General features: G+C 39.5%; 2 protein-coding genes across 4 annotated transcripts in view; one reads left to right on the top strand and one right to left on the bottom strand.

The window, feature by feature from the left end:
• The first annotated feature begins 5,288 nt into the window (after positions 1–5,288).
• On the top strand, positions 5,289–6,246 carry Cpr78E (Cuticular protein 78E). The gene is made up of 2 exons (XM_014244572.3): positions 5,289–5,394; positions 5,477–6,246. Exons 1-2 carry the CDS (start codon positions 5,383–5,385, stop codon positions 6,068–6,070), a joined length of 606 nt encoding a protein of 201 aa, XP_014100047.2. The 5' UTR covers positions 5,289–5,382; the 3' UTR covers positions 6,071–6,246.
• Positions 6,247–6,388: 142 nt separating this feature from the next.
• Positions 6,389–23,267, bottom strand: part of LOC106624799 (ankyrin repeat and BTB/POZ domain-containing protein 2) — an 89,082-nt gene continuing 72,203 nt past the window's right edge. For 2 of the 3 annotated variants that reach the window (XM_070111126.1, XM_070111127.1), the window contains 4 exons: positions 8,124–11,254; positions 7,698–8,061; positions 7,310–7,634; positions 6,389–7,244 (listed from right to left, as the gene is read on the bottom strand). In XM_070111126.1, coding sequence (XP_069967227.1) covers positions 6,942–7,244; positions 7,310–7,634; positions 7,698–8,061; positions 8,124–11,254 — 4,123 coding nt within the window. In that variant the 3' untranslated portion in view covers positions 6,389–6,941. Of the gene's footprint in view, positions 7,245–7,309; positions 7,635–7,697; positions 8,062–8,123; positions 11,255–18,812; positions 20,670–23,267 lie in introns of those variants that run through there. The other variant, XM_036360795.2, reaches the window with a different exon arrangement.

Genomic DNA, 23,267 nt, shown 5'->3' with positions numbered 1-23,267 from the left:
ACACAAATAAAAAATTGCATATATTTTCAGCAGAAAGCAGCAAAAAATATTTATAAAAAAAAAATTGGAAATCAAGAATCGAAAATCAAAATTATTATAGCCATACAGCGTGCTGCGCATTGCCGCTGTTTGCTCGCGCTCACTTAGTGCGGCTGTTGGCCGCGATCGCTGATTTCGCGCGCGCAAAGCAAGCAATCGTTCGATATCGTTTTGGCCAAGCGCCAAATAATAAAACGCTGCGATTACACTGCTACATTACGGCGATTCATATGGCACCCATATATGTTTGTATGTGTGTACGTATGTATATAGTATAGCGGTACATGCCATTTGTTGCTGTTGTTCGCGTGTAGTACGTAATGAAAGCGTTGGCAACAGTCAGCCGGCTGTCCTAGCATTGAAGAAAGCATGGCTAGAAAATTTGGAAAGCGTCAGCGTCTTTGTTAAAGCTATTCGCGGCAAAGGAAATGTAAACAAACTCTTTGTTTCGGCTTTAGTAGCGAAATTGTACAATATATATGTATGGGGATGTATATTGGCCAAAGAAAAGGTCTCAACTCTATTGTACAATTGTGGATTATGGTCAAGATACGCGATTATGAATATAAAAGTGCGTATGGAAGTAATGAAACCAAAATTCTGTACAGCAATGCATGTGCTCCACTCTGTGCTCCGCCTTACTTTGCGCAGGCTAAAATACCTTTTGGAAATCAGTAATTCCTTATTTTAATCAGCTGAAATTATTAAAATCGGTTGAGTAGTTCGTGAGCAATTTTAAGCAATCTGACAACCGACTTTGAAAACACAGTTTCGAGAAAAACGCGTTTGAAGTTATAAGTGATTTTAAGCGACCATATAGCTGACCTCGAGCGCGCAACTTTCCAAAGCGTTATCTCCAAAACTGTTAGTGGTATCAACTTGAGAATTTAGGGCAATATTCTTGAGATATTATAGAATAAATAAATATAAACAATATTTTTATTTTTAAATGAATTTTTATTTCAAGCCGTGAATTCCATGTAACCACTCAATGTTGTCGCCTTTAAAATAGTCCTCATTCGAAATTATGCACTTATGCTAGCACTTCTTCCAATCGTCGAAACACTTCTTCAACTTGAATTTTGAGATAGTGTTTATGCTGGAATTAGTGATTGTCGTGCCGCTCTTTCGTACTTACCGCCCTTATTAAACAAAATGTGTCAAAAGTTATGCCCGTAGTGATAAAGTAGAAATGAGTTGTTCAATGTTGTCATTGCTCAATTTGTATAGATGGTTTTGCACAAATCTAGTTTTCCAGTTATAATTTTTCATAGTGTAAGAGATCAAAACTAAAATTCAACTCTTAAAAATAGTCTACTAAATAATTGTATTCGACTGTTATTTTGAGTTAGTTTAAGCACATTTCAAATATATTTTAGTTTATTTTGTAATTACCACAAAATATCGGGACTGGCAACCCTATGTTGTGAGGGAGCAATCAGTTGACTCGTTTCTACGTCTATCTTCTTCTATCATACCGTACGGTCTGTAGAAGCGGTGCTGAGTGTTCATTTACATTGCGCTCTTATAAGATAGGTAGTATCAGCTGATACGGTCTACGGTTTTGTGTCGGTCACTAAGTGCAGCATTAGTTCTTTCAGCGCAGCGCTGCGCTGTTTATGTCAGCTGCTTGTAAAATGACAGCCCTTTAATATTAACTTTATGTTTGGAAATAGCAATAAGTTACACGGAGCCACGTTCGGCGAATATGGGAGTAGGCAGTATTATTAAGAATTTTCCAAACTCGCAAAGTTTTCGTTTTAAAATTCCCGTTTCTTTTTGAACACACTTCGTACGAGTATTTCCAATGGACTCAACATGTTAGCTCAAACTATAAAGGTAAGAACCAGAAATCCACCCCTCTATAAATATACACTTTATACATTCATATATGAGCTATACGCGTAATCAAATAATTGATATTAAGAAATTGCACCCAAATCATTTGCGGCCCCATCTACCTGCCACAAGCCACAACCGCTTTCCGGTGGTGCTGTTATTCAATACGCGCAATAAAAGAATAGCAATGGAAACGCCCGCCGCAAGGGCGCTGAGCTATGCGGGGTACGTTAATAACACGCCGCCAACCAGAAATAGCAACAACAAAATGTAAAATATTTACTACACTCAAATATTATGATCGGTATTGAACGTTAGTAATACAACACAATTACAAAGCATGCCCTTGACGCACGTTGCGCTCTGCACCCTGCACCCCAACCACCAAGCTCACCACTCGACATTTGGCAGGCGAGCGACTTTCTGGAGCGATGATTGTTTTATCGGGCAGCCTTCGAAGCGTAAGGCCAAAAATAGCTGCCGCAACAGCGGAGAAGGCGGCAGCAAGTAATGCTGAATCGATCGGGCATTTGTTGCTTGGCTCGCTAACTGCGGGCTGCGCATTTTATTCGATGACTAAAAATAGACTAACCAAATCTTAAGGCAGCAGAAAGACGGAAATCGAAGGCAGCGCTGATGGAAATAAATATGGCGGAGGGGCGCGGGCGGCGAACACAAGTAATTTTATTTTATATAAACAATGCCGAAAAGAAAAAAAACACACAGCAACAAAACAACAATAGCAGCAGAGCGAATATATGGTATTCAGTTGCTGAAATGGCTGGCGTAAATATGCCACACATACACACACACACACACATACTCATAAATGAACATGCACACATGCATGTACGAGTATGTGGAGAATTACAGCATTTGTTGTTGCCGACTGAAGTATCTCATATGAATTTATGTATTTGCTCAAAATGGCGTGAAAAGGAAATCGATGATTTAATCAATTCGAACGCAAAAGTAAATAAACTAAAGCGCAAACTTCCAGAAATTTGCACGTACTATTTTAATACACAAAAACTACACTTCAATTACAAACACTCATACATCATACATTAGTTTTTGTAAAAATACTCTAACCGCTTCGCTATGCATTCAACCTTAGCGCTCTCAGTAACTGCATTTGTAAATACTGCACCATATCGGTATTCTTATGCTGGAAACGGTCACCGACGCAAAGCTGTGGACTCGGTTCAGCTGATAGGGCCTATCTTATGAGAGCGTAATGTAAATGAACAGTCAGTACCGCTGCTACCATCCGCTTCAACAGACCGTACGGTAGGATATCCACGAAAATTGGATTTTTGCCGTAGAAACAAGTGAGCTGAGAGTGTGAGAGCAATCTCTTGCAACGCATGGCTGCTAGTCTCTATATTTTGTAGTAATTAAAAAATAAACTTGAATATATTTGAAATATTCTTAAACTAACTCAAAATCACAGTCGAATACATTTATTTATAAATAGGTAAACTATTTTTAGTAGTTGGATTTCAGTTTTGAGCTTTTATATTATGAAAAATTGTAACTGTAAAGCTAGATGTGTGTCATGTATACAAGTTGAGCAATGGTAACATTATTGAAATTAAAACAAAGACCAAACAACTGATTTCTACGGGCATAACGATGACGGGCATAACTTTTGACAGATTTCGTTTGATAAGGGCGGTAAGTACGAAAGGGCGGAATGTCGGTGACTGTTTCCAGCATAAGAGTTGTCAAGTCAAATTTTGTCAAGATTTTGTGTTGCATTGCCGGTCACAGTAATAGTTCTGGGCCAGTTTTCATTGAAACAATTTCGTGTCATAAGAGAAATGCATTGTTTCGCCGAAGATTTCTCTCAATACGGAAGAAAGGTTAAGGTGACCTGCTAGCTACACATTTAAGAGTAACTGTCGTTCCTAAATAAAAGCGGCAGCGGTAAATTACTGTCGAAAATTCCTCATTGCCATATATTTTGTGTGGCGCAAACCTAAATAAACGCGGCGACAACGCTGAGCGTTGAAAAATGTGATTTTAACAGCGCGTTAAGAGTAAGAAGTGAGGTTGGCTAAAGAAAACGAAGAAATTGTTTCTTTATCTTGGCTGAAAAATTTCTTGACGTGCAAATGCTTGTACAAACGTATGTAAGTGTTAATAAGAAATGAATTAAATTCATTTAACATTTTTTGTACTAAATTTCGAATTTAAGTGAGAGTTTGACGTAAAGTTGCCGCTTTATGTAGGGATGCCGCGTCGGCGTTAACGCTAAGCGCAAACAACGCGCCGCTCGACGCTTTTATTTAGGGACGGCACTAAGGCACTCAGCGGCAATTTCGCGGATTATTTATGTGCATTAAGAATCCATATTATTTTTAATTGCGTACTGCATTTGCATAAATAAAACAAAACCAAAAACCACATAAATTTAACAAAATCTTACCAAATTCCGTCTGCCAACACTTCACTTCCACTTACCTTCCTTAGTCACACCGTCGACAGTTCACCGACACTTCACTCCGCCAGCTGCGGTTAAACAGAAGAAATGGAGAAAATAATATTGCCATCAGTCAGCAATCCGTAACACACACACACACACCCACATGAGCACACAAACATATGGTACTTGAACGCGGCGCCGTCCTGTTCTTGTGCTTCGTTTTCCTTTTTTTTCTCTGATATTGTTTTTGTTGCTACTTGTTCGGTTGCTGACGCTGATTGCATATGACTCTTCGGCAGTGTTGCGAGAAGATGTGAAGATGCGTCAATTATGGCACACTGAAGCGTCATTTCTCAAATTGTTTGCGATTTTTGAAGCTTTGTCAGTGGAAGCGATTGGTAACACGTGTAACGAACAGCACTTGCTAAGTTTTTGTCTTTTTTCAATGCAAATGAAATTTGCAATGATATATTACCTCAATTAGCTTGATGGAGCTATTTTTGTTACTCTACTCTAATAAGCAGAAACAGCTTCATCTACAGATGAAGTGAGGTCGGTTCTCATTTCTTTGTTGCTGGTGTTGTTTTAATAGCTATCTAAATCGCATTTACCATAAATGTAATTATTGTCAACAAAGTCAACTAACGATGCTTCCGTTCCAAAACGGTAAAGAGGATCATAGCTCGTGTAGAAACATCAGTGAATGGTAAAAATAGAATTCTAGCCCTCCTTCCGACAATTCAATGATATTCAGTCTTCTGATATTTGAAAACGAAATGTTATATAATATAAGAAATTGTTGCACATTTCTCTCAGTGCATAATTTGGCCAAACAACACAATTCAATTTAAAGACTTGAACAAGAACTGAATTTAAGCGCAATTATAAGTCTTTAAAGTGCCAAAATGGTGGCTAAAAATAAAGCTTATTGCATATCATGCAGCAGAAATGTATGCGCGTACCCTTGTATTTTACTTCCACCGCAAATTGGGTATAAAAATTGTGTAAACTCAGTTTTGTAGCATATTTGTTAAGCCAGAGTCAAGCGAGCAACATCCAAGGCGAGAAATTCGAAAATGTTCCGATACGTCAGTAAAGTTTTCTTACAAAATATTTCAGAATTATTTTATAATAACTCGAAACATAAAATTTAAACGTTTTTCTACACAGTTCTGTTTTACAGCATTGCTGACGCTTGCATGCGCCGCACCCGTCGATGAGCAGGTAATGGTTACCGAGCCCATTATGGAGCTGCGGACGCCACCGATGGATAATATGGGCCCGGTTGTAGTGACAGAGATGGAACCTCGCGTACCCGTTATTGGCATTATGGACGCGGGACTGCAGCAATCCACAGATGGCGCTTATAACTTCCATTATCGCGGCGAGGACGGCTCCTTTCGGCAGGAGAGCGCAGTGGTCATCAATCCAGGCACTGAATATCAGTACCTGAAGATAAGTGGCAGCTACTCGTACTTCGACGCCAACGGCAAGGAGGTGGTGGTGCATTATAATGCCGACGATCGCGGCTTCGTGCCCGAGGGCAATAACATAATGCCGCAAATTTCGACAGCGGCGAAGATGAACAGCCAACTGCCGCGCGTGGTGGAGAAGCCAAGACCACAAGAATCGAATGTTCCGCATGTTTCAAATGTTCCGCATGTTTCGAATGATCCACAGGTTTCGACTGTTTCGAATGTTCCGCATGTTTCGCAAGTTCCCGTTATGGGCAGCGTTTGGAATAGTCAAGTTATGCAGGTGTAGGCGCTAAGCCGATGTTAACATATGTAAATGCGAATTCGGTTAAGAGATAAATTATGAAATGTACGCTTTAGATGCGGATCTTTTTGTTTCTGCTTTTATTTTATGTTTCTTTTTAAGTTGAATTTAGCATCTTCTTAATTTGCTGCAAATGAGAATAAAAAGACTTTTCACCACGATCGCATGTGTTGTTCAATATCTGTTGCATACCTTTAGGCGCTGTTTTTGGTGAAAACTTAGTTACGCTTGGTTTAGAGCTGATTTGAAAGTTCGGCAAGCTAAATCGACTTAATGCTTTAAATACTCAAATAATAATTGGCATTTTTCTGGATTATTTTAATTTATTAATTCTAATAAAAATTTCGGGTAAACTAAATATACATACATACAATATTGTATCTAAATTTCGCTAGAAACTACAAGCGTGCCTACGTACAAGCAATCTAGGCAGCCTAGAGCAACTTCGAATACTTAAGGTTACTACGAAAGGCTATTAACTAAAGTGTATATGTCTCATAAACTATAAACAAGGTTATACATACATATATATATATTGCAAGAAAAAACAAAAACATTTAAATAAAAGTGCCGCTTAAGCGCCGACTTGCATTATTGTATGAATTGTATTCGTGGAAGAAAAAATACCGATAATTTGAAAGGGTGTTTATAGCTACGAACATATAAATATGTTTAGTTCATTAAAAGGTAAAAGGTATATATTACTATATTTCTAAACCAATATTGTAATCGTTTTGTATTTTTTTAAACTCAAAACTCCATTTGTCAGTAGTCAAGGCTGGCAACGCTGAAGAAATTCATTGAAAATATCTGAAGTCCTTTAAATTAAAATATAATACAGTGCAAATGTGCACATCTATTTCTTGGCGGCACCCAGACTGCCACCGACGTTATTGCCCATGCTTGTGCTCAATAGATGAGCGCCTGCGGTGCCTGGTGGCGGCGAGCTGAGCTGCTGGCGGAAATTGCCCACGCCCATGGGCTTGCGCTGTTTGATGCGTTGTTGCAGCGTGTGCAGTAGGCCGGAGAGCACATCGTGATTGGGTATCTTTTTGGCGAAGAGCAAGCGCTTGACGGAGTCGTCGTAGGTGAGAAGTGCGACCATGTTCTGCAGCAAGAAACCTTGGCAGTACTCGAGTAGCTTGTTGGCATTGTAGACCTGCAAAGACTCAATGCCATATTATTTATTCGTTAAGCGTCATTTGATGACCGTTAGACACTTACCTTCGCGTGTATGTACATGGCCACCACATTGTCGATGTCGATCATCTCAGAGCAGCGTGATTCAGTGTAGCGCAAGAAACCTTCCAGCTGGAAGAAGCTTGCCGCCGCCATCAGCTCCAAAACATCAGCGTTACTAACCTCCAATGTGGCGCAACCACCGCTGTACAGATAGTGCATGACCAATTGGAAGATGTGGTAGCGAATGTCGTTGATCTGCACTGTGGGCGTGTTTCCATCGCTCAGCTTGGAGCTGAGCATGCTCTGGAAACGCGGCGAGGCGGTGACAAGCACTATTTTGTGTCCATAGAATATCTTGCCCTCCACTCTGAAAGTATAAAGCAGACACCGTTACGTAAGCAAACCAGCGGAATATCTGTTTGACTTTTACCTAAATGTGACATCGCTCAATTCTGGATTATTGACAAATTTGGGGTCTATGCGCGAGCTGTTCACCGATTGCATTGGCGCCTCCTTTATTGGCTTGATGGTCTCCCAGCCAAAGCAAGTGGCGAAAATGTCGGCTAGCAGCAGTGTTGTGCCCTCATTTTTGCTATAGCGAAATATGTTGAAGAGCAACGGTAAACACTCGCTCACGAACTGCGCGCTGTAGTCATCCGGACAGACTTGCAAGAAATCCTGCAGCAGTTGGTCGATAACAGCATCCAAGCGCAACTCGTGCGCCGCCGCCAGTGCGTGCATCCAGCAGTGTAGTGTCCAGGGTACGCCCAAAGTGCGCAGCTCTATTGTAATATCTGTGAGAGAAGTGTTATTGATAGCGGTTTTGATAAAACCAACTTGCTTAAGAATTACTCACCCAAATGATTATTTTCGGCGCTGTGATACATTGCCTCCTGCAAACTTTTGATTTGTGTCTTATTTAATGTGAGTGGTAGCTCGGCGCTTATGCGGTCACCGCCCGCATTGCTCGTGCATGCTGCACCCCGCGTCGCATTACCTACCGGTTCACCTTCAGCTAGCATTTCCTCGAGCGAAAGCACGTCTTTGCTTCCCGGTGACATTGGATGGGAGAGTAGTTTGCGGAGACAAGCGCGCTGGCCATGCGCTGCGGTCACAGAGATGGCGCAATAAGAGCCCCGCTGAGCTGAGCCACCCGCAAAGCACATTGTGTCTTTCTGTTGCGTGGAGAGAAATGCGTTGGCGCCATGTGCTAGCAGCAGCGAAATGACCTCGACATTGCCAGATCCGCATGCCACTTGCAGTGGCGTCAGCGTTGGTTTTTCTTCACTTAGTCGTGCACCACCTTCAACCTTGCCACCCCTTTCCAGTAGCAGACGCAAAGCCAAGTAATTGGCACGACTTGCGGCGAATGTTACTGCCGTCCAATGTTGCGTATCTGGATGTACACCAGGAAAGTTCGGTTGACCGACTGGTGGCACTTCCACATTTGGATCACAACCGGCATCGAGTAGCGCCTGTATGGCCACCTCGTCATTGCGTATTGCGGCGATCATAAGCGCTGTCAATCCCGCGTGATTCAGTGTGTCATAACGCGTGGTGGGTGGCAATAAATTTGCCGCCTGTGCCATTAACTCAGCGCGTGCAGTAAGCATGAGTTTAAAGGCAAGCGTGATGGTGGCGCGTTTGCCCAACTCTGTGGTATCTTCACTAATGCTCAATGCTATGGGGGTAGTTGAACCAGGGTGTGAGAAATGTGTCTTTTTTGTAGGAAGCTCCTCTTCGTGGCCAATCGGTCGCATTGGACAGTCAACACCTGGTAAAAGTAGGCGCGCTGCTTGCATGATATCGTCTTTATCTATCATGACAGCGTGTCGATATTCCGCGTGAGCCGAGGCAACTCGCAACCATTCCACTAATGGTGGCAAAACCACGTATGCACGTTCATAGCATAGCTCTTGCACATTTTGACTGCTGCCGCCCGCGCTACCGCTGGAGCTAGAAGGCGCGCCACTAAAATCACTGTGTTCTAATTGCGAGCAGCGCATGAAGTAAAACAGTGTGGAGAGCGCAGCATTAGACAGAGCTGTGTGTTGAAACTTTTGTTGAGCGCGCAAAGTCAAGTCTTTTAGTTCAGTTATGCTCCCGACGCATGTCGTTAGCAGACAAGGCTCCAGCGAGACATTGCTATTGGCGCCCGAACTGCCGCTCTTTTGAGTGCCCGAGCCAAGTGATGACAGACTTGCCCACCTTGGCATAGTGAGTGCTCCTGATGCTATGCGTCCTGCATTCAAGTGTGCGAAGGGCTGTAGAAGACCCCACAGGTCACCGGAATGAGCAATAGACTGATCCAGTGTTGCTGTGGTAAATTGGCTAGATGAATCTGCAGGAAAGCTTTGCAACAATAACTCCTCGAGAAGATTTTCCATCCCAGCACATAGGTATACTGCCGCGTACTCGTGTATAAATTTCCCCAAACGCGCGTCGGCCATCCAACGATGAAAGCGTCCTACGGGTAGCTGAAGCCCAGCGCGTGCTGACTTGCTTTGTTTTAAGGTGCTGTCACCTGTTACAGCGAACATTGCTGCGGCGCGTAGACAAGCCTTAATGCAAGAGTCCGCCAGTGCCGGACAAAGCACTATCTTGTATGCGGTTGCGACTTCTTGTTTTGAACACAGACCTAAGCAGGCGGATAGTCGCTGCACCTCACGTGCAATACGCACCAATGCACGTTGCAGCAGGTATCCTAAGCGTGGAATGGTGTCCACTGAAACTCGTTCTGCTTGCTCCTTGCAACGTCCATTTCGTATTACGCGCATTATACAGTGTTGGCTCCATGGTGGATGTTGTAACTCTACTAGTCGATTATGTGAGTCCACCCAGACAAACTCGTCAGCGTTTGTCACATTCGTATTTACTGTTTCCAGCGACGAGTAGCGACCTAAGCGGCGCGCGGGTTCTGAGCTCTCCGAACCGGCGCTGAGACTGCTGTAAGTGCTCGTGCTCGTTTGCGAACGCATTGTCAGCTGTTGTATGGCCAATTTTATATCCTCCAAACCACTACCGCTCCATGGTGCCTTAGTCGCTGGGGTGGCACGATGGCGTGCACGCGAATGATTTGTGCTTGTGCGAGAACGCGTACTACGGTTAGTGACAGCGGCGGCAAGTCGATCTTCCGGTAACGGTCCTAATGCTACTCCACCACCAGGTGAGGAACTGCCATGACCTCCAGTATCCGACATACTCGCATGACCCGATGAGCGATTCTCATCCGACGAGCTATGACACTCCTGTACGCGTTGCAGCGCCCGAAATTCATGATGATGTGTGCGCGTGCTAGTCGCGCTTGCCTTTGCGTGCGTATTGCGCTGATAGCCTCCACCACTGGGAGTCACGTTCGCACAGGTCGAATCAGATGTTGGTATGCCGATGCTGCAATTGCTCAAATCCAATGATAATGGCAGCGGACGCTTGTCGTTGCTGCTGAACTTTTGTTGTGTTGTGACCGGCTGTTGAGGTTGTGGTTGCTGTGGTGACAGATTGCCACTCAACATGGGCGGCTGCGATTTGATAGGCGTACTTTGCACCGTAAGCCGTGCTGGTGCCGCCAAGGTGCGATGCGGCGCCGGTTTACTAGGCGCTTGAGGTGGACTGCTTACGTTTCTTATATTGATTGTAGTATTGGGCACAATACTGTGCGCGGTCTGTGAGCTGACCACCATATTGGGCGCGCCACAAACGGCACTATTAAAACGTTGCGCCACCTCCTTGGAGATGCGTGGCGCTGGTGTTGCCACAGCGGGACTTTGTATGCGGCCAGTGGAGGAACTCAAACCATTTGATGTATTGAGCGGCGCGGAGGTGGCAGTCATTGTGGTACCGGTGGATGGCGATGAGGGCACGACGCTAATTTGGTTTTGATGTGGCAAGCCCGTTGTTGTTGGCGAGCTGACGGGGCAGTGTAGTTGCGAATTTGTTGGTTGCGGGCTGAATACCACGGGCATGTCGCCGCGCATGTTGCCAGTCGGTCTGTAAATGAGAAAGAGTGTAAACTAATTAGACAGTGGAATATATGATTTTGTGTGCGCACTTAAGCAAAATGTGTGAAATCACTCTCAAGTGAGAAGTGACAACTGATAGCTGCAGCGTTGCATTACTATGCTTTGCAAACTGCCTGCTTGCCAGTGTGCCTCAACGCGTCAAAACAGTTACACATAATTAAGCTGCTTAGCTGCTTATGGTTTACAACAACTGCCCAGTGACTAAGTCAAATGTCAAGAAGCGCAACAACAATAAATTAATCCATTAAAACAACACTCAAAGTAAAGTTTACGTTCTTCAACAACAAATTGGAAACTTTAAGCGCTTTCTTTTCTCTCTTCATATTTAATATTCGCCTTTCAGCTTTGAGCTCTGCACGGCTGTCAGTTCTATAAGCTGTCTTAGACGTCAGCGTTCTCCCCACTGGGCACCGGGTTAATGCTGTCACTCAATTACCGCTAATCCGCAGCGCAAATTCTTGGCCACTCAGAATTGGAACGAGCATTCAGCTTTTAATTATAAATGTGCTGAATCCAATCTTTCCCTTTATTTTTCATTCTTCAACAAATCGCCTTACTGAACATTATGCGCTCGAGCGCGCAGAAGAACCAAAAGATTATAGAAATTTGCATAAGAATATAAATAGCGGCAAAATTATTGTAAGAATCGTTGAAAACCACGAAGTTCACCAACAAAATTGAATAAAAAGCTGTGTGTGTGTGTGTGCGTTTGCCTGGATAAATGTCATAACTGTTCACCAACGCGGCCGGACGCGCTCAATGTTGCTGACAATGAAAACAAAATTATGTCATTTATTGTTCTTGTTATTGTTGTAGGCATCAGCGCCTTATTTGCATTTGAAAAGCTGTAGTAGCCACGCCAACAAAGCGCCAAACGGAAACTAACAATAGCAGAAAGATTTGAATACAAAGCTCAGTAGCGCATGCGCGCAAACAAATAAACATAAAGCGGCAATAAATTGTTGTAATTGTTGTGTTTGTTGGCCTTTGCCTTGCATTGTTGTAAATCGCACATATTTTGCCGTCCAAATAATGTGGAAGAAGAAGATAATAAAACAATTAAACTAAATTTTTTTTGTTTTTGATGTTGCTGCCTAAGAATCTCTTTGCATGAGAAGCTGCTGGCACACTTTTATTGTTTAGCACTAAATAACTTGAAGAATAAGCCTTTGTTTGGTAGGAAATGGGTCAGAACTGCTAACCACCTTTAGGGGAAAACCCATATCTCGGCATCTACTTGATCGATTGATTACAACCAAATTTGATAAATAACATTATCTTGAGATGCCTATGTTACAGTACGAAAATGGTATTACAACCACGCCTACTCCCCATATAACATAATTACATAATTTTAAATGCTATCTGTTATGTTCTATCTCTTCCCAATAGACAAATCAAGCACCAATGAATATATCGGTATAAAACTTTGCCCGAATAGTGCGTTTAAAGTGGGCCACCTTGTGACCTTGTGAAAATTTTCAAAATCAGACTACAGCTGTGTAAGCCGCCAGTTACGGAATATGTGCACCCATGTATCTACAGCAAACATTTTATCTAAAATATTGGTTAATCTGTGAGATATGTTATTGAAATTCGGAGAAACACTCCTTTTCAGATAATAATTTGCCCGTATGTCATAATAAGTTGAATGGGGTCAAATTTCCCTTAGCCCCGATATACCTAATAGAAAGATTTACGCACTTTCGGTTGACTTTATACCGCAAATATCGACCAATAAGTGTTGTTGTTGTTGCAACAACAGCCAATATGTAAATTATTTTAATAATAATAGTTTTTCTGATAACGGTGCATGCTTAAATTACATAAAATCGGATGAAAACTTGACCTAGTCCCCATATAACTAATATCAGGATTTTATTTGACTTTACTTTTTATATATTGGTGATGGTATGTGGGGTACCTTAATGAAACTCAGCGATCATCCTTTTCTGTTAATAATGTGTGGTAATATGGCAAAAATTGATAAAAGTGGTTCAATACTACCTCTATCTCCCATATACCTAAAAGAAGATTTTCAAACTTCCGTTTGGCTTTATTCCGCATATATCGGTCTGTATGTACAATAACGTTAAAAAACGTAACTTATACTACAATATATTATACTATATATATGCATATAAGGGTGGAACGAAAAAAAAAATTGTTTTTTTTTTTGCTTAGCCTGATGGTAAAATTTGTAGATTATAAAAAAAGAAAATTTTTGGAAACATTTTTTTTTACTTATTTTTTCTTTTCCACAAATTTTTTTTTTTAATAATCTACAAATTTTTATCTTAGGTGAAGCAAAAAAAAATTTTTTTTCGCTCCACCCTAATATATATACAATATTGTAGTCTAACGCCGAAAAAATTTGAATTTAGTATACGAAATATGCAATTTCCATATACTACATATAAACATAAAATAATTTATGTTGTTTTTACAAACCTTATGCTGAATATGGCGGTCAGTGTGTGAGTTATTTATTTATAAAATTGCTTGAAAATATGTTCTCAAGTATACCTTAATAATGTCAAAGTTAAATGCAACAAGCTTAAACCTTTCTCTGCGCCCGAAATGCCCTGTATAGTGATTTCCAACTTTCCAGCTGATTTTAAAACGTTTAGGTTAATCAAAATGTGGCTTACTTTAATAGAATTAAGTGGACAAGTTTTCTTCAAAATTATATCAATGATTTAACGCTAATCTAAGGATTTGGTGTAAACCATCGTATGAATCTCATATCCCTAATATAATGAACTCCCGTCCTCTGGTTGACGTTTTTCACTTCAACTCAATATATTAAATTAACCTCTTCGGTTGAGTTTATAACACATAAAACTGATTTAAAGATAATTTTAATATAATTTTAGTTGATCCGAATAAAAATAATAATTGAGGCTATGACCACTAACATAACTTAAAAAAATAACAAATTTTATTGCAATCCATTCAAGATTTCGTCGAATAATGAATGGTGAATTATTTCGCAATTTTTTTTATTAACAGTTTTGACACACCTGAAGGTATTTCCTCTGCTTTTATCCCTGCAAGTTGCTAAAGTATAAAATGCCCGTCCTTACTTGTTGTTTTTATACTCTCGCAACCTGTTGCTACAGAGTATAATAGTTTTGTTCACCCAACGGTTGTTTGTATCACCTAAAACTAATCGAGTTAGATATAGGGTTATATATATATATATAAATGATCAGGATGAAGAGACGAGTTGAAATCCGGGTGACTGTCTGTCCGTCCGTCCGTCCGTGCAAGCTCTAACTTGAGTAAAAATTGAGATATCTTTATGAAACTTGGTAGACATGTTTCTTGGTACCGTGAGACGGTTGGTATTGCAGATGGGCGTAATCGGACCACTGCCACGCCCACAAAACGCCATTAATCAAAAACAAATAAATTGCCATAACTAAGCTCCGCAAGATACAAGACTGTTATTTGGTACACAGGATCACATTAGGGAGGGGCATCTGCAGTTAAATTTTTTTTTAAGTGGACGTGGTCCCGGCTCTAATAGGTTTAATGTGCATATCTCCTAAGCCGCTAATGCTATAATAACAAAGTTCACTGGAAGCAAATGTTTTTAGCACTTCTATTGACGGTGTGAAAATAGTTGAAATCGGGTGGCATCTCCGCCCACTCCCCATATAACGGTACTGTTAAAAACTACTAAAAGCGCGATAAATCAAGCACTAAACACGCCAGAGACATTAAATTTTATCTCTGAGATGGTATGAGATGACTTTATAGGAATCGCGTTCAAAATTAGACAGTGGACGTGGCACAGCCCACTTTTAGGTGAAAATCATATCTTGAGATCTGCTTAACCGATTTCAACCAAATTCTTGATTCGTTCTTTTCATGTTTCTATGTCATAGTGCGAAAATGGGCAAAATCGGACTACAACCACGCCTACTTCCCATATAACACCATTTTCAATTCCATCTGATTCTTTCACTTTCCACTATGCAAATAAGGCAACAATGACTGTATCGGGATAAAACTTTGCGTGAATAATGCGATTAAAGTATGCCACCTTGTGGCCAAAAATTGTCTAAATCGAACCAAAACTGTTTAAGCCCCTAAGTACTAAATATGTGGACCCCAGTGCCTATAGTAGACCTTCTACCGAAAATATCAGCCAATCCACAAAGAAATCTCAAACGAGTATACTATTTGACTTTGCGAGAGTATAAAATGTTCGGTTACATCCGAACTTAGCCCTTCCTTACTTGTTATAATTGGTATACAACATTTACCGAATAGTTTTGGGGAGTTCTGTTGCATTGCCGGTTTTGGGCATAAATCTGGGTTCGTTCCGGTTTCATTAAAGGTTTGTGAAAAGGTCTTTATTTGTAAGTAACATAATTATATATCATTTAGACGACATTGCAAGTCGCAATGAAGACAGAAACACATTGATGAATAATTTGGCTTGAATTCGCAGCAGACCCAGCCAAAGCCAAAACAATGTGAAATGCATTTATGCCGATTTTAACCTAAAAATTCTGCCTGGCCCATATTTAGCACATGTTTACCGATTACGAGATTTTTTTCTTATCAATGTTCGGCCTTGTGTTTTTGAGAATTCGAAAGCAAGGATTGAAATAAATTAAAACGTTTGAGTAATCCAACGCTAATTTGGACCACTTACTTTTCCCGTACAAAGTCAAAGTGTGGCGTGATGTAAGCGACAGGGCCTTTTTCCAATTAGTGTACTAACGACTTTGATAAAAACAAGCAGACGCCATTTAAAAAATTATTGTGAATATTATAGATAAGCTAGTGTTTATGTGCGTCGAATCTGTAAGATCCATAAATAAATCATAATTGAGTTCACCTTGAAGGCGTACGTACATTGAGCAAAATTTTGCAACAGCCATTGAGTTTTTCCATTAAACGGAAGCTGGCTGTCAAATGAAGTAGTAAAAGTGTATGCTAATCAGCGATCACATGCACGAAGGCCTTTGCCGGCCGATCGCGTGAATATCTTCATCAGTCTGATTATTATGTGTAACAAAGGGAGGGAGTTTGTGTGCAGTTGAAAAAGCGCAAATTGGCTGAGAGCGGTTTGCAACAGCGGACGTCACGAACGCGATCAACGAACACAAACACACATACACACAAACATTTGAGTTGGCGCAGTGAGCGCTGGCTGGCTGAATGTTATGTGTTCATTGCCAATTTTATTTTTATTTATTATATTTTGTTATATTTATTTTCGATTTTTCCATTGTTGATGGTAGCAGTAAAAACTTTTAGTTAGCTGCCGAAAGTGTTGAAATCATAATTAATTATAATTATAGCTCCACTAATTGCTTTCATTTTCACAAGCTTTTTTCTCTAAAAGGCAGTCTGACAATAAACAAATTATTAAAACCAAAACTAAATATTTAAGAGAGAATAGTTATTAGTTCTAATTTTAAGAAGGCGCTGTGAGAAAAATTTAGTAAAGAGACTCACGCGAAGTCTTGTACTTGTATATCTATGACGAAATCTTGAAATGGCTTAAGTAGACTTTAGCTAGAGTTTTATTTATTATACCCTGAACAGGGTATATTAAGTTTGCCACAATGATTGTCACATACAAAAGCAAACCTCAGAGATCCTATAAAAAAAAATATATATATATATATAAATGATCACCATGACGAGCTGAGTCGATTTAGCCATGCGCTTCTGTCCATCCGTCTATCTGTATATATGCGAACTAGTCTCTCAGTTCTTGAGGTATCGATGTGAAATTTTGCACCAACCTTTTTCTCGCCTACATCTGACTACTCATCTTGAACAAGTTATTGAGTAAGAATCAATCCGTTTACTACACTATATCGCTCTATCTACTTTATTATTTTCGAATATACCGAAAAGAAAGTGCTTCTATTGCACACTTCATTACTACAAATTTGGATAGCTCTAGTTTAAAGTAAATATATCATTAAAACTTTGAAATAAGCTTTTGCTTATACTATATTTGAAGAATTCACTTTTCCACAACAGATAAATACTAACAAAAAGCATTCTTGCGATACACCGATCTTCCTCTTAGAATACTGCACCTTTTTAGTATGAATATGAATATCTTTTAGCGACTACAATAGACTGTGTCTCCTGTTAGCGACATATATGAGATATGATAATCGACAAGTTATGTAGAATATACTTTATCCAACAGATGGCGCTGTAGTTGAGTTTTTTTAAAAAAGCTGCTTTAATATGCGATTTGAATGATATTTGTAACATGTATTCGTTTAGAGCAAACAAAATAGTTTACTGCACATTTTATTGATAATGCTTGAAACATCTCTCAAAATACTGGAAGTTAGAAAATTTTTTTTGAAAGTAACAAATAGACATATAAGTTGCTCATTTCATATAAAAACCAAATAAAATTTAAAAAGTCATAATAGCATTAGTAATAATATTGGTGCTTGCAATTGACTGCCCATTTTTTATAATATTGAAAATGTCTTAATCCGTTAAAGGAAATTTATTTGCCAAAAAGAAAAAAAAAACAAATAGTATAGGAGTGGAGTGTTCGTTTCATAAATTCGCTACGCCACGGTTATTTGTTATGGCCAATCTAAAAATGGCAAATAATAAAATGAGCGACAAAAAATTGTAATTAATACGCCGTAAAAATGCCGTTATACCGTTGCAATTGAACAAATGTGGTAAATTTTTTAGCGGCTGACAGGACGCCAACACAGTGGAAATGGCTATCGTTAGTATATCAACCAAAAGTCGTATGAAAAAAAATATTTAAAAAAATGCTTATAAACAAAAAGGGACCTCAAAGTTGAGACAATAAGTTAAAGAGTAAGAATAAATAAAAAAATAATCAAGCCGATAAAGGCAATGCAAGCTGTCACAAGGTTAAATGAATGCAAACTCAAAATACAAATAAAACAATAACACAAGATAAAATATAAATTTGGAAAGCGTTGGGCAGCACCGCCAACCATTTGAATTTGCTGTGCGCAACTGTAAAATTTTATATGGGAAACAAACGCGGCTTTTTGCTCGAGCCATACTTTGAACAGCTTAATTAACTGGCTGCAGCTGAGCTGCCTTATAATCGCAATAACGCAAAAACACCACCAACAATTACCGCAAAATTTGATAAATTGAGACATTCAAATGCATAAATTTGCAAAGCGAATGCACAACAACAAAACCAACACGCTGCAATAAAGCGCACAATTGTGGGGTGCAGAGCAAATAAATTTGGGCCAACGAATTGCTCATAAATAATAGCCACAAGTAAACGCGGCGTATACGTAACCACAAATGAGCCCATTTGCCACCGCATTTATTGCATGCAATAAACACACACGCGCCGGCAATAGGCGCACTCAAATTTATTGGGCGCAAAGCACTGAAATCAACAATTTCTTGAGTAATTTGTTGCTAAGAGGTGCGAAGTCAAAGCGTAAAATTATTTAAATTGTTTGGAAAATATTACATTGAAAATTTTAAAAATTTTTTAAATATACTTTTGAACAGCATACCGTGCGCGCCACTCCTGTACAAAGCTCCAATCGCACGAGTCACATGACTGCTGGCTCGCATTGTCCTCGACGCCGCCAGCCAACTGCTCCGCCTCAGCCAACACATGCACCGTGGCGAGCGTTGGTTTTGCTACCGTCTGCACTAAGGCGCTGGCGCGCTGATAGTTGCCTTCAATCTTGATGTTAATCACACCATTCTGCACGCTCTCGATGTAGGAGGGCAAATCATCATCATTCACACACTTCGAGCCTAAGCACTCCGCGCTGTCTTGCTTTGGCGCCACTACATTAGGCGCAGTATCATCCAACAGCTGTGCGGCTTGCACCACGTCCTTGGCCGTCTCGCCCACATTGTGTTTGCCGCGATTGGCAATCGAGTCGCCGAAGTAGATGACAACCTTGTGATTGGGTTTGGGTGGCGCCGCCGGTTTGTTGCCGCGTGTCACATCTGTTGCCACAGCAGTATTTGCTTGCTGTTGCTGTGGCGCGGCATGCGGTGATGGCTGTTCAGAGTAGACGTTCGGCGTAGTCGCGGCGACGCGCTGCTGAAACATTTCGCTGCATTTCAATGACTGTGGCTGGAATGTCTTGAAGGAATTGTTTGTGCTGCGGCGACGCAGTATGAAATTTTCGTTAAAGCGTCCGAATAATGAAGTGGGTGGGCGTGGCGCAGGCCGTTTTGTTGGCTTGGCGGGCTTGTAATTGCGCAGTTCGCGACACAAGCTGCAGCTGCAGTCTTTACCGCAATACATTTTCGTTATAATTACTGTGAAATTGTTTGTTGTTTCAAGGCAACGTTATTTATTAGCGCGATAGCGTCACTCCAATATTCAACAATTCACTTCAACAGCGACTACTGTTACGATTTTCACTTCACATGTTAACACTATTTTCACACATATTTATTGAACATTTGTTTGTTGTTAATTTTGTAAGCTTTTGTTATTGTATTTGCATTTGTTTGTTTGCTTGCAATTTGCGGCCGCGCATTTTTCATATTGTTCCGCAATTATTTCACGATTTCTCTTTCATCAATTGGCATAATTGTCTTTTCGGCAATTCGTCTTTTTGGCTACTTGGCTACTTGGCTACTTGACTGCGCGGCTACTTAGCCATTTGGCCAGCATAGCATTTGTTGAAGTTCATTGCGTTTTCTATACAACGAATATCAAAAAAATCGAAATTAACTCATTCACTGTTTGGGGCCAATGTTGGCCTAGTTGGCCTGCAATTAAATACCCAAAATTGTAATTATAAAATGAAACGAAACCACCAACAACAGCAACAGTTGCACGTAAAGTGATGTGTAAGTCAGCGAATGCATTGTGCAAAGCGTGCGAAAACACCTTTTGAGTTCGTGCCAAATTTTAACAGGCGTAACCGTCTTGTAATCAATCAGCGCGCTCTTTCATAGCTGCGCCACTTCATTAGCTTATGACTGTTATTCGCGTTTTAACACTTTTCTAACAAAATTTTGAGTTTTTGTATTAATTTTGGCTACAGTTATCATGCAAACGCAACGTTGCAACTTTTGTGGGCGTTTTTTGAGTTCATCATCCGCTTTGAAGATGTGCTGCAGACGATTGTATCTTTTTTTTCATGTGTGCAAGCTTGCATGTGTGCGTGTGCGCAATTCATACGAAATCACGAAAAATTAATTCATTTACAATTAAAGTTAATTTACAAATAAGTATTCAATTGAATTGTTTGCCATTATACTCAAATATTGCAGACAATTAGTTGTTATTTAAGGGTGTAACTGTCGTTGTGCAGCAATTAGCGCATCAACTAGAGCACGCTTACGCAAGACGCATTACTTTGTGTAGTTTTTGTTACTGTAAAGTGGCTTATGGTCAATTAGGTATACTTTTTAGTGGCTTATGGTCAATTAGGTATACTTTTTAGTGCAACAGAGTTGAAATTGCGTATACATTGGCTTACATATAATAAAGTATATCCACATTTTGGTCGTTGTTCAAGTAAAGAGATTGCTATAAAATAAGTCAGTTAACGCCAGTTGCTAAGTGATACAATATCAAGACATTAAAATTATATAGAACAGCGAGATTTGGATTCGCTTCTAGTTTAAGCCAACATTGAAAATATTTTTGCTTTTAATGACAGTTGTCATTCACCAATAACTGGTAGCTTCAGGGGTTAACCCTTATGTTAGTAACCGGGTACCCGGGTACCCACCGCGGTGTATTTGTGTGAATAGCTTAAAAAAATTCAATATTTCATTTTAAGCTCTCAAATCGTCGTTAAAAAAAAGCTATTTGTGAGTTAATTTTTTTTTTTTTTTTTATTCTACGTTGTTTTTTTTAAATTGTCACTGACTATTAATATTTGAAGAAAAAATTTTTTTAGAATTTTTTTTTAATAAAATAAACAAAATAATAATAATACTCAGATCGTGGGCTGAAAGGCGTCGGTAAAGTTGGTTACTAACATAAGGGTTAAATGGGTTTCACGGCTATAAAAAAAAATTTATTTTTACTGTCTTACTTAATTCTATAACATCTCTAGAATATTGTCCTAAATTCTCAAGTTGATACCAGTAATCGTTTTGCAGATACAGCTTTGAAAATTTGCGCGCTTGAGGTCAGCTATATAGTCGCTTAAAATCACTTAAAACCTTAAATGCGTTTTTTTCGAAACTGTATTTTCAAAGAGGGTTGTCCAGATTTCTCACGAACTACTCAACCGCTCTTAATGAAATTTTACACAGGTCTTTGGGATTTAATTTACAAGTTTTTTTTTTGTTCAATTACAACTATTTAAAAAAAAAATCCTCGAGAAATGTTCACCAAAATTTGCATGCTTTTGTAGAAACGTCTGCCAAAAATATTTATTTGTTTTTTCTCCATCCAATATCTAGTTAATGGTCTTAGAGCAATCACGTTTTTTTTCTTTTTCTTTTGATGATCCTGTCAGCAGTTCTGCTGTCAACACGGAAGCACCGTTTTTCCGAGCGACTGCCGGAAATGACGTTGTAATGACCGAGTTTTTAATATTTTCTTTTAAAATTTTAACAAAATCTTTATCAAATATGTATCTTCGAAATTATAAAAATTTTAATAAAATATTTAATTTTTTTATGAAAGAAAAATTATTGAAAAGAGGACGTGTTTTGCTCGACGAAACCCATGTAACCACTTAAAACTTGTTTGATGTTATCAGCTAAAGAAAAGCTTAGCTTAGCAACTAACAAAAAGTTAGGCGCATCTCTTCACAAAGGTGACTGATTTTAGTAGTAATTTTGAAGTTGTCGATAACTTCGTGTAGCTTGAACATAGTTTTAACACCCAAAAATAATGTCAACCTTGAATTGAGTAGGCGAATAAGCAGCAAACTTCGCTGTCCACAAACAAAACTAACACATATAAGTTTGTTGTTAAGATCGATTTATGGTATATACATTGCAAAAGCGTATACAATGAAATATTCTATAAAAAAGTGCGAGATAATGACTTTTTGATATAGCATAAGAGAGTACCATGATATGTGTGGTGACAGCTAGACAAGTCTTCAATTTCAATTTATTGCTACTCGTTGCTTTCAAAATGGCTGTGAAGCAATTGGCACACACCTGTTTATGCTTTTATCGTACTTTTCTGGCGCGCAGTGATCACTCATTGGTTCTCTAATATTATATAACTTAAACCATAAATATTATTCAACAATGGCACAATTGGTTCTATAGTTTGTTACCGATTGGCTTACCCACTTTTCTAGAATAATTATGCAGTCGACCATTTCAACAGCTTGAAATGTTCACAGCATCGTTCTAGTATAGTACCTAAGCCCTTCAGAAGGTTTTCAAGCGACTTATTTTAACTTTTTTGCTTCGGGTTACTACATAAAGTGAATATTGTTTGAAAGACTTGTTACATCTATCCCTAACTATGGTAAAAATAAGGCTGAAACTTTATGTGGTGCAGTTTATTGACTTTTCACAACGCTTGTATAAAACTCACAGGTGTCTTAGCTCCGTCTAATATAATATATAGTATTATACATAATATAATATTTGTCATAATAAACTGTTTGCGACTTTTTAGATTTCTTGCTTTATATTTTTGCCAAACTTCTCCCCATGCAACTCTACGTTAGGACAGAGAAGTCTTAAGTACGAGCACTTTTAATTCAACTACTGCTGCCAAGTCGCCGTTGTTTCCCTCGCTTTAATGTGTATTTATTTAATTAAATTTTTTTTTATATTTTAATTTTTATTTGTTCTTTGTTTGCATCACACACACTCACACCTGTTTAGGTTGGCTGTGCTACATCACTTAGCGAGTGTTTTTTCCGCAATTATAAATCATTTCGGCGTTTCTAAAAATTTCATTAAAAAAAATGCGCACACACACACATACACGCATATCACACACATATGTATATGTGAGTTTGCTAAGCGCGAGCACATGCGTAAGTATGTCATTATTTTGCCGTTTC

Source organism: Bactrocera oleae, chromosome 6 (genome assembly GCF_042242935.1).
Source record: "Bactrocera oleae isolate idBacOlea1 chromosome 6, idBacOlea1, whole genome shotgun sequence".
NCBI lineage: Eukaryota > Metazoa > Arthropoda > Insecta > Diptera > Tephritidae > Bactrocera > Bactrocera oleae.
This window is presented reverse-complemented; position numbering and strand designations above follow the sequence as displayed.